At 24.3% G+C, this 13,013-nt stretch overlaps 1 protein-coding gene across 1 annotated transcript; it reads left to right on the plus strand.

Moving 5' to 3' along the window:
* Positions 1 to 8,008: 8,008 nt before the first annotated feature.
* On the plus strand, positions 8,009 to 11,024 carry LOC107610616 (putative sesquiterpene synthase). The gene is made up of 5 exons (XM_088497346.1): positions 8,009 to 8,391; positions 8,495 to 8,713; positions 8,884 to 9,025; positions 9,119 to 9,367; positions 10,728 to 11,024. Exons 1-5 carry the CDS (start codon positions 8,087 to 8,089, stop codon positions 11,022 to 11,024), a joined length of 1,212 nt encoding a protein of 403 aa, XP_088353472.1. The 5' UTR covers positions 8,009 to 8,086.
* The last annotated feature ends 1,989 nt before the right edge of the window (positions 11,025 to 13,013 follow it).

Raw genomic sequence — 13,013 nt, forward strand, 5'->3', positions numbered from 1 at the left:
TATTTGTCTGGTCTCAGATGTCAGTTAGTTCCAAAGACCAACTTGCTGATTTTCTTTCTAAAGCTCTGCCACCTTAATATTTTTAAGTTAGGATGGTTAAATTTATACAATATTAGCTTGTCAGAGGTGTTACCTAGATTATTTTTTATGAATAGTAGATATAGCCTTGTTTGTTGTAATTTTTTTTAGCGGGAATATATAGTATATAAAGTGTAATTACTCGACAGATATTTTTAAGGGAATTTTCCATTTTTTTCAACAATGAAAATAACTTATTTTTCTCCCTCTTATAATCCCTTAATTCGTCAAACTATTAACATCACAGTTTAAACAATTTGGAGATGAGATTTTCTTCATTTCTAAGTTTTAAATTGACAAACATTTTTAGACTTATGAGCAATAAACTAATAATTAAACTATTTTAATTTGCATCTTCGTTTATTTTCTTATAATCTCGATTAGCTATAACTTGGAATTTTATTTCTATTTTATTATATAAGAAATTTGTCGATTGTTTAATTCAAATAATAAATTTTATAGATTAAAGTAACTTAAATAAATAGTAACTTAAATAGGTAGATGAAAGTTGAGAATGGAAAAGGAATATCGGATTCATTTTGTAAGATTGAGAGAAGTACTTTTAAAAAAAAAATACAAGTAGAAATAAAAAATTATTTTACATTTACGCATATTTATATTTTAAAGAATCAGCAAAAAGTAATTTATTTGTATATAAAAAATATGTAACTAATAATTTTAATAAAGTTATAATTATGGTCATATGGAATGCAAAAATTATTCTACACATTCTATGAAATCTTTTAAAAAATCTTTATATTATTTATTTATTTCAATAAAATAAAATAGTTGCTAGGTTATTAGTAAAGAATAAATATATTATATTTTTAAAACTTTAAGTAAAATTATTTTTTTAATAATAATATTAAATATATACAATACACATTTTTATACACGCGTACTTGTTCGTACATAAACTAACACAATTTTTTTTTAGATGTAATTAATTAATTTTTGCTTCTATTTTTTTAAGAAGAAAAAAAAATAACTCAAACAATAAAATAAGTTTTTTAAAAAAATTACTTTTGTTATAAAAGTACAAATAAATGAGCTCATTAATTAGCTTAGTTTTAATTGGTTGTAAAATCAAATATAGATATTATTGTTCAATTCTAATAAAATGTCAAACTATGAAGAATAAGAAACAAAGTTCTTACTTTAGAGTTTAGAGTCATTTATTTTTAATTTTAGAAAATTAAAAGTTGATATTTAGTAAATTTTCAATCTAATTATAAAATAATTATTCAGACTTTATTTATTTATCTAGTTGAGAGAGAGAGAGAGAGAGAGAGAGAGAGAGAGCTATGCAGGCTGCAGCTCATCCCGTCATCAATTTTGGGGAATGCATTAATTGCATAGTAAATTGTTGCCGAGGTTAGCATTTTAATCAATGCTTTGTTGCCAACTATGAAGGGTATTAAACCTTCTAATTAGTGAAAGACTTGTTAGAAATCACATCTATATATAGTGATTGGTTCTTAACTCCTTAACATACATTGTTCATTTCCCAATACTATACATATCAAAAACACCACCATGTCTTTTTCATCAGCTTCCGTTTCTCCACTTTTTGTGTCTAGCTCTTTCTTTCAAAAAAAAGCTCCCGTTTCAGTGACGACTTCGAGTCAACGTGCCCCTTCTAACTCAATAAAGCGACGCTCTGCAAATTTTGCTCCTAGCATTTGGCACGATACTTTTTTAAAATATGCTGATTCTGAATCCTTGGTATCTTATTTAATTTTCTATGATGACATGAGTATATTGTTAATTTATACATATATTATCGTCGTAATTTTTTAATTATTACGTATATTCAAAATACGGATAGTATATATCTGATAACTTCTACGTCAGAGACTCAATAATGCTTGGATAAGTTATTAGTTTTAAGTAAGGAATTTTAACAAGAGTGATAGTTATATATATATATGGATGGTGTTACATGAGTTATAGAGTAATTTGTTAGAATAGTTAGTAGTTGAGATCGATGGTAATTGTAAATGAGTTAAAAATGCTAATATGGCAGAATTTGTTATGCAGAATTAGTTAGGAGGTTAAAATAACAAGTAGTTAGAAGAAATATTATTTATACATTATATGATGTATTTTTATATGATGTATTTTTATAAGCACTTAATATGAGTAAAAAAAATCTTGTAAGCACTTAATCAGTAAAAAAAATGAATAATTATACATTATATGATATATTTTTATACCATTAAAAATATTAATAATAACTAATTACCTAATTGATTATTATAAATCACAAAACTTACTGATGTTATAACAATAATTGGGGTATGAAATAGAAGACCAATAAAAATACAACAATAATTAAATTAAATTATAATCAATAATTCAATTCAATTCGGTCCAAATAGAAGACCAATAAAAAAATATTATGAAGTCATCAGAATTTATTATTTTTAATCATTATTTAGTTATTAATTTAATTTTTTTTGTTTAGTTATTTTAATTTAGTAATTAAATAACATATAATTTATCTCACATAGTTTTAAATATTAATAGTCAATTTATGACCAAAAATAATAAATTGTGATAGTCTTCTAACATTTTTCGTAAAAATGCAACAATTTAAATTGAATGATCTCCTTTTTATAAATTATATAAAGAGAAACGAGTTTTGGATCAAATTTTAAAAAACAAATTTAATCAAATTAAAAATATAAAATATTATATAATATACTATTTTTAATATTAATTTTTTTCTTTTTACTTATACATGTTTAATTCATTACATAATTTATGTTTTAAATATGCATTGACTTTTATAAATATAGAGAGTTAATTTTAGCACCTACTATTTTTTTTTTTAATGGACAACGGGCTAAACACCCGGAAAAAAAAACCATTATATTTATTCACTTGATTTGTTAATCTAAATGACCATAAAAGTTTTTCTCTAGTCCTTAGAGCTTGATGGTCATACTGAAGGGATTCTCCAATCAGAACCAAGGGTGGATTTAAAGGCGAGCAAGTTAGGGTCTTGATCCCCCAAAAATTTCCATAACTTTTTGTATATGATTAGACGTAAGTTTTGTTGAATTTAATTTTGATGCATTGAGTATAAAATGTTTTGTATAATTATGTAATTATATTTATTTTTTTAAAGGATTATTCACATTGTTAATGAAAATAGTAATTGTTTTTAAAAATATAGCATTATATAATTAGATACATATGTAAAACTGATTGATAGTATATTAAAATTAAATTCATGTTTTGTTATAAAAAATACATAATTAATTTATATATACACATGTTTTAAAAGAGAGTTTTGGAATAATAATTAAGTTGTCTCCATGTGACTTCAAAATTACCGGTTTAAACAGTAAAACTAACCACCGAAATAATTATCAGGTTAAGTTATTTACATTACATTCTTCAAATGGATCATTCTTCAAATCTTGCATTAATATGCTTATGCATCTGAATGTCCTTTTAATAATATACTTTCTTTGTTTTTTTTTTACTTGTTTTTATTTTTTAATTAATGAAGATAACCTAATTAAGTTGAAATGTAATTTTGTTATTTTTTTTTGTTTTTAATTTTTAAAGAGTCACAGTATTAAAATAGCCTTGTGTGCATTTTGTAAACATTTTCTATAATTAGTTAATTAATAAATCGGATTCATTTTATATTGATTTTATATTTTTAAACTTAGGTTTTTGTTTTCTTATCTAACAAATAAAAACTCTTCTTTACTTACTAAAATGAAGTCCTTGACATTAGGCAATGAATTCACGTCACATATAAAAGATTATATGAATAGAGTTCAAACAACAAAATAATGTTCAAAGAAATTCAAACTTGCAAAAAAAAAATATTCCCAGCTTGAATTGAGTACTTCACCAATTGAACTCTCAAATCAAAATGACAACTAAATCCATTCCAAACATAAATTCAGACTTGATTAACCACTGAAAACCTAACAAGAATTAGTTATTAGATTGCAGCAATATGCATGAAATGAATATATATGTCAAATTGTCACAAATGCGATTTCATCATATAAAGAAAGTAACTAAATAGAACAACACTTGAAATATCAATTTTGTAGCAAGTATAAATGCCAATATGCCATTAGGTATTATCTGCGTTGTAACGGATAAAAAAGTTTGTTATAATATTAGTTACAAGGTTAGAAAAGGTAGGAGTAGATCTATATATCTCTGAATCAGGTCTATTAAAGTAAGGATCAGATTCTAGTCATAATAATACAGTTTACATGCATGTTCATTCTTCTATGTTCTTTCTAGCTTTCTCTCTGCAGTAGTAGAAAGGTTTAATTATTTTATTGATTTTTATAGTTTCACAAAATTTTTAAGTGGATCTTTATATTTTTTTTTTTTAATTGAATCTCTGTACGAATTTTTTTTAATTAGGTCTTTTTTTACAATAATTGACTTAATTGTAAAAGAATCCAACTAAAAAAAATTAGTGCAAAAACCTAAATAAAAAAAAATATATAGACCCAATAAAAAAAATTTGTGCAAGAACTCAATTAAAAGAAAAAATGTATAGAGACTTAATTAAAAATTTCACGAAACTATAAGGATCAGCAGAATAATTAAATCTATTAGAAACTCATACAAAGTCTAGAATTAAAAATGAAAGCAACATAAGAAATATAAATACAAGAAACAACACCCTTAGACAGAAAAAGAAAAAATTGTCAGCAAACATGCAAATCTATCATATCAACATTTAAGCCCTAAAAATATGCAAATATATCATATCAGCATATTCCTTTTATCATTTTCAGCAAAATCAACACTAACCCCAAATTAAGATTCATAGAAACTGCTCTTTTCTTTTTTTTTTTTTTTTTGTCTCGGTAAAATTTATAAAATTAACCCTATTCTTCCCACTCCTCCCACCTTCCTTACCATCGCTACTTTTCTCATACCCCTCAAATCCCTTTCATTTCAAAAAAGAAATTTTACATTAAAAAAAACTTAGCATATATAATCAGATAAGCACAACTTATCAATTGAAGATGATAGCAAAGAAAAAGACGACACAGAAAAAACCAAAAACAATAATGGATAAACCTGTAATTCTGAGAAAATGAATTTATATGAGATTAGAGACTAAATTTGAAAAAAAAAAAAAAAAACTTAATAAAAAATTTTTGAAAAAGAGAAAGAGAAACACCGAATTCATTGGTATAAACAGATAACTTAGCAGTAGAGAACATTCGAATTTGTCACGATGAGTATTAAGCCTGTGCCAATTAAAAAAATCCAGCTCAACTTTGCTACAGACAATGAAGATCGTTGCAAATTTTCGAACAATTTGGCCCTAAATAGTTAGATACTAGTATTTTTATTGATAATACTATTACGGGAATATAAATCTTTTAAAAATGAAGTCGGTCCTAATATTATAGATTATGACACAAAAAATTTATAACATTAAATTATTTTTATAAAATAGTTGTAAGGGATAAAAGTCCCCATCTGCTAAGAAGATAAGGGTCTTTGTAAATAAAAATAAAATTAAATAATAAGTTTTTAGTTATTATTTTCATACGAAAGAGTTTAGTTTTTTTATTAATAATTAATTTTAACATTTGTTATCTAAAATTTAAAAGAATTTAACATGTATACTTTTATATTTGATTAGGTGTTAAGTTTGTTGTACAAATAGAAATAATTAATTTTTATGCTTGCTATTTAAAAGTAATATTTTTTCTATATATATAAAAATATAACTAAATATTAGCATAAAAAAAAATTAGATTGATAGTTACAAAATTAACTCAATTTTTTTTCTTAAAACAATTGAATCTTGATTTTAACTTTTAATCATAATATTAGTATTTTTTCTACATTATATGTAATAAATATTTGAAAAAAATAAAAATATAGATTCAAAAGATAAGTAGTAAAAATTTAAAACTAAATAAAAAAATATGTATATAAAAATATTTTTATTTAAATTATATTATATTGTTAATTTTATTTTTTATAAAACATAAAGATAGAGAAAAATAGAGAATGAGAGAAAAGAGAGAAAAAGATAAAAGAAATAGAATGAGAGAGAGATTGTTAATTTTGGAAGTTAAAAAGTTATTTTAATTATAATAAAAAATATCTGTTGACACATTTTAATTTGTCAAATTACTAATATAAAATATGAATTATAATAAATATAGAATGGGAAGAATAGAGAGAAATAGAAAAAAAAGGAGGTAGATAAGAGAATATAAGAAGGATGTTTATTAATTTTAGAGGAAAATATTTTTTCTAAATTTTAATAAAAGAGTGTCATGTGACACATTTTAGTTATTAAATTAGTTAATAATATATAAATATAATATTTAATATAGCTATATTTTAATTTTAGTATTTTAATTTTTAATTTTAATTTAATTTGAATATAGTTGGAGAATGTCATGTTTTATATTTTGATTCTTAAATTTGTAATTAGTCATTGATAATAATATATAAGAGAGATAGAGTGAATAAAAGAATAAGAGAGATAGAGAAAAGAAGAGAGACGAGGGAGAGTTCTTTAGTTTTGGAAAAAAAAGATTTGATTTCAATTGTAATAAAGAAATGATATGTGATACATTTTAGTTGTAAAATTAGTTATATATAATAGAATAATAGATATAATAGATATATATAAAAGAGATAAAATAGTTGAAGGAATGAGAAAGATAGATAAAAGAAGAAGAAAGAGGAGAGAATTCTTATATTTTGAAAGAAAATATTTGATTTCAAATGCAAAAAAGAGATGACATATGACATATTTTGGTTGTAAATTAAAATTAGTAGAAAAGAAAGAAAAATTCTTTAATTTTAGAAAAAAAATTTGATTTTAATTATAATAAAAGAGTAATATATGACACATTTATTATAAAATTAATAAAAAAAAAATTCTTTAATTTAAAAAAAATAATTTTAATTATAATAAAAAATGATATATGATGCATTTTAATTATAATATTAGTAATAGATAATAGATGCAATTCATTCGTTGCTCGCTTAAAAAGATTTGCCACTAAATCTGCTTAGTCGGTGGGTTTCTGTGGTAAACACCCGCTTTTCTGTTAGTGTTTGTTGAAGTTAACTCATACTGAAAGCAAATTTAGTAAATATTCGCTTTTATAAAAATTTATTTAACAACCAAATTAAATTGAAAAATGATATGCATAACTGAAATATAAAACATTATTAGTACCAGTTTGATTTGTACCTGATTTTATTTAAGAATGACATCGAACCAATAAATTCTTCAATAAATTATCATATAATAATTTTGTTAAAAATATAATTATTTATGTATTTTTTTTATACGTTTAAACTTTTAAATAAAATAGTACCATTATATTGTATTAGAATATTTATCATTGAAAAGTTTAGAATGTGATTCTCGTTATCTTTAAAAGAAAAAAAATATCATGATAAATGTAGATCAAAATGAATAGTTGATCATATTTAGAGAGAAATGACGTATTTTTATTTGCTAATTTTTCACTCCTTTAAATTAACTATTAAACCGAAAACATTTGCAGGAAGTGAACGAAATCATGAAGCAAGAAGTTCAAATGCATAAAGAGAAAGTGAAGATGAATTTGTCTTCTAACGACAATAATATCTTACAAAAACTAAGCTTAATTGATTCAATTCAACGATTGAGTATATCTTATCATTTTGAAAATGAAATTGATAGGATATTAGTACAAATTTACAATGATTTTACTAACAAAGATCTTGTTATAGAGGAACGTGACCTTCACTTTATTACATTACTTTTTCGTTTGCTCCGACAAAGAGGATATAACATTTCATCAGGTATACTGCATGTAAAACTAATTTTAATTTTTTATCTTATATATATAATTACAATATAAAAACTAATAATTATGGATTTATAATAGTTAGTATAAATGTGAATTATACAGATATTTTCAACAAATTCAAGAATAAAAAAGGAGAATTCGATGAAATAATTGTTGTTCAAGATGTTAAAGGAATGTGGAGCTTGTATGAGGCTGCACAATTAAGGGTTCATGGGGAAGATATATTAGAGAAAGCACATGAATTCACATACAATAAACTTAAGTCTATCACCAATCAATTGAGTCCATCTCTTGCTGAACAAGTCAATCAAAGCTTAGTACAACCTTTTCACAAGGCAATTCCAAGAATGAAGGCAAGGTCATATATGTCTTTTTACGAAGAAAGTTCTACGCATGATAAAGTTCTTCTAAAGTTTGCAAAACTAGATTTCAATATGCTACAAAAATGTTATCAGAAAGATGTTGGTAGTGCCACCAAGTAAGTATTTTAAATCTAGCTAAGCACTTTTTATTAGATTTTTTTTTCTTAAAAAAGAAAAGCTCCTATAATCAACAAGACATAACTTTTTGTACGATTACAGGTGGTGGGAAAAGTTAGAATTTTCGAAAAAGGTCCCTTATGCAAGAGAGAGGATAGCTGAGTTATACTTCGTACCATTTGCTATGAACTCTGAGCCTAAATATACTACTTTTAGAAGGGTGTTGGCCAAAGTGACTCAATGGATGACTATAGTTGATGATACTTATGATGTCTATGGAACAATCAAAGAACTTGAGCTTCTCACACAGGCAATCCAAAGGTTTGATTTAACTAGAATTGACCAATTTTATATTATTATGCTACATATCTTAATTAAAAAGGATCTATACTTGATCAATGAGTTTATATTTATTTTGGTCATTATCTTAATAATTTAATTCCACGATCACGTTTCTTTCTTAATTAATTTTTAACCTTTTTGTGTTTCAGATGGGATATTAGTTACATTGAATCTCTTCCAGAGTACTTTAAGGCGATTTTTAATTCAATTGTAGAACTTCTTGATGAAATAATAGAGTTAAATGCTGGAAATGGAGAATCAGACTTGGTGTTGCAATGTCTCAAACAGACCGTAGGCTTTTCTTACTTTTTTTAATTTTAAATTAATTATTATATTCATTAATCATCATTTTAATGAAGTATTCATCAATTAATTTATCTTCAGTTATCTCATTATGCACAAGGTTACATTGATGAAGCAAGATGGTGCCATGAGGGATATATTCCAACATATGATGAGTATAAGGTTGTTGCATCTGCTACTACAGCATATCAAACGCTTACAATAATGTTTATTGCTTTGGGAGAATTTGCAACCAAAGAAACTCTTCACTGGGTTTCTAATAATATTCCACTCATCCTACTAGCTTCGTCACTTGTTAGCAGACTCACAAATGATTTGGCTTCACACAAGGTATATTATTAGAGATATAATTATTTATATATCTTCTTTTATTAGTTTAAATTAAAAAAATAATTTATTGATATAATATTAAATTTTTTATAACAAAAAAGTTTAGAATTCTATCTTTATTGTCCTTTAAAAAAAATAATATATGATAAATAAAAAAATTATACAAAAAAATTCAAATAAAACCCCAAAAAAAATTTATTTAAAAAGACGTGTTAAAAAGGTAATTTCATAACATATATAAATATTAATATATAATTTTGACATACATGCATATCAAAGGAGAGAGCTTCTCATAAAATTATTTATTTTTAAAACTATTAGGTAAAATATTATAAATTGTTATATATTTAAAATATTTTTTAACGTAAGAGCTTTTTTTTATCATATTATAAAATAACTTTTCATAAATAGTTATATTGCTAATAGAGTTTAATTTTAATCGGTTGTAAATAACCACTAATTTATTTGAAGTATTGATAATTTTATAAGGGTGTAATGAAGCAATTACTAGTTGTAAAAAAAATTGACTTTTTTTTTTATTTATTAACTTTCACATAATAGTATGATAATATAACTAAGTTGGTGGTGAATATTTACATACAATTATTTTTATATGAAATTTTTAGTTGAGAATTATTATATTGCTAATAGAGTTTAATTTTAATTGGTTGTAAATAATCACTAATTTATTTGAGGTATTGATCATTTTATAAGGGTGTAATAAAAGAACTACTAGTTGTAAAGAAAAAAAACTTAATAATTTTGACTTTTTTTATTTATTAACTTTTGCATAATAGTATGATAATATGATTAAGTTAGTGGTGAATATTTACATGCAGTTGTCTTTATATGAAATTTTTAGTTGAGAATTATATAATTTGACGTATTTGACTAAATTGTTATTTAACGATTTTTAACTAACAACTTTATATAAAAATAACTGCACGTGAGTTTTTACGTTAAGTTGATAGATATAAATTAAATCCATTTGCTACTAATAAGATATTATTACTATTTTATGTCTTAAGTATTATTTTCTAATTCATGGGCCTATAGTATCTTATTTCCATAAATAATTGAATCAATATTAATTTAACAAAGTCATGATTAATTAATTTACACACACAAGTTTTTAGTGGAATATTTTAATACTTTTTGACAATGATATATATGTATAATTCAACTTTTAATTTGAATTTGATCAATTATTTAATTTGTAACATAGTCTTATAAGTGATTTTTGTTAGACCAATAAATAATTAAGTAATTTCACTGAATTTGGTTAGAAAAAATGCATGTACACGTATCATTAGATCTCTGTTTCTAAATCATAGGCCTATTTTGAACCAATTATTTGTAGTTTGAGCAGCAAAGAGAACATGCTGCTTCGGCCGTAGAATGTTGCATGAAGCAATATGGCTTTTCAGAAGAGGAGGCCCATGAATTCATCAAAAAGGATATCAATAATTACTGGAAGGATATGAATGAAGAGTATCTCAAGTTAATTGAATATATCCCAAGGCCAATCCTTGATTGCATTGTTAACCTGGCACGCATATGTGAGTTTCTATATACAAATTTTGGGGATAAAATTACAGATTGTGCACTCTTTAAAGACCACATTATGGCACTGCTTTTGGATCCCGTGGTCGTGTAGACTATTATGGTCCAAATAAGCTTTTGAGTGTTTGGCCTTAATTAATCTTTAATTATATGCATGTATGGTGTTCTCATCCTGTTGTTTTTGTTTGTTTGTATTCTCTTGTAAGGATACCAAGTTCTTTGTCAACGGTTAGTTTTTTTACGAAGTTAAATTCTAAAATGATTTTTGTCGTGCACACTAAATAATTTTCGAAATCCCAATTACATCAATAATTATGTGCTTGAGATTGTTAAAAATGTGTATTACTTTAGTTTCAGATTCGTTTTTTGTTAATAGCTTACTGGTATAATTTGCAAAATTCTGAAAATCAAATTGGTTATCGAACTGCTTTAATTATTGGTTTATTGATTCATAGATTCAATCAGTTTGATCGTAGTTGAACTGAAAAAATCGTTTTATAATAAAATAATAAATAAAATATAAATAAACACATTAAAACATAATCATAGTCTAATATAAATTTTAAAATATTATCCAAATTAAAAGTGATACATAAACCAGAATATTATTATCTCATTCAAATACCACTACAAGAAAAACACTCATTCGGGTACACTTGAAAAGTGTAGCCAAAAGTGAAAAAAAATGATGCCTTAGGCTACGTCTACGCTTTTTGGGCTACGGCTACGCTTTCTGGGGTGATTCCTATTCGGCCGTTGCCTATTCTCAAAGGCTACGCTTTTCTACACCAAGGGCTACGCTTTTGGCGTTTGGAAATAGGGTGCGCTTTTCAAGTGATGCTGTCCAGGACCAAAAGCTACGCTTTTCAACTACCATTTTTATCAGAATAGGCTACGCTTTTCAGTGCTACTGCATCACCTATAAAGCGTAGCCACATTGTATACTATATCTACTCTATATAAGTGTAGCCTTAGGTCCCTCATTTTTTTTTTTTAATTTTCTGTATAACCATAGCTACTCTATATAAGTGTAGCCTTAGGTTCCTCATTGTTTTTTTTTTTATTTTCTATATATATATATATATTCTAATAATTTTTTGTACATAATATTTAGTAATATGATTACATATATAATTCTGTATTTTTAATTAAATGAGTTAAATATTATAAAATAAAAATAAATACATAATTATACTAAATAATTTCTTTAAATAATAAAAATTATCTGTAAATAAAATATATTTATAATGATCCAAAAGTACTAATATTCATACATCTCACACTAAATTAAACATAGCCATATCAAAATAGGCATGAGACCACTTAGAATTTACTACTAATACTCTACGGAAAACTAAAATATTATATTCTATATAAGTATCATCTAATGAAAGTAATTAATCTACCATACATGTATCCATTCTCAACATTACTCCATCTTAACCCATAAACCACAATGATAAACAGCTTAATCTTCATTATCATCTTCAATATTATCCTGCATAATTATATAGAAAAGTAATTAGAATATTTATAATGACTTTCGCAATTATAAAAATTAGAAAATCAAACTGAAAATAATTAGAAACCAAACTGAAAATAGTTGTATAAATTATCAAAACTATGCCAACTTAAAAAATAAAGTTAGCACAATTCTAGGTGCTACTTCAGTTAGCAGTTTAGCACAAAACTAGAATTACAACAACTAGAATTGCACAAACAATTTTCAGCTATAACAATACAACTTCAAGTGTTAAAGTGTCAATAAAGCCAACAACATATGATTCTCAGCCATAACAATTAACTTAACCATATGCAAATATAAGAGGTATAACATATTATACATATACTTAATATATTATACATATAAAAAAAAGGGGCAAAAGAAATCCTAATATATTATTATTTATTTTAAATAGGAATCCTAAAGTGTACTTTGGTTTTGGTTTTGCAACTGCGTTCTAAGAATTTAATTTTATATGATTTTTTAAAAATCGGCTACTGATTTAGTACACTTCAGAAAAATAGCAAGCAGTAACCAACTTAGAAAAATCATATAAAATTCATCTTTAGTTGGATTCTC

The sequence above is a fragment of the Arachis ipaensis genome, chromosome B8 (assembly GCF_059453495.1).
Source record: "Arachis ipaensis isolate K30076 ecotype BB chromosome B8, ASM5945349v1, whole genome shotgun sequence".
In the NCBI taxonomy this organism is placed as follows: Eukaryota; Viridiplantae; Streptophyta; class Magnoliopsida; order Fabales; family Fabaceae; genus Arachis; species Arachis ipaensis.

Excerpts from the sequence above, each read along its gene's own strand:
- LOC107610616 (XM_088497346.1), top strand. The coding sequence starts at position 8,087 with ATGTGGAGCTTGTATGAGGCTGCACAATTAAGGGTTCATGGGGAAGAT. Across the intron at positions 8,392-8,494 it reads GATGTTGGTAGTGCCACCAA|GTGGTGGGAAAAGTTAGAAT; the intron begins GTAAGTATTTTA and ends GTACGATTACAG. Across the intron at positions 9,368-10,727 it reads ATGATTTGGCTTCACACAAG|TTTGAGCAGCAAAGAGAACA; the intron begins GTATATTATTAG and ends AATTATTTGTAG.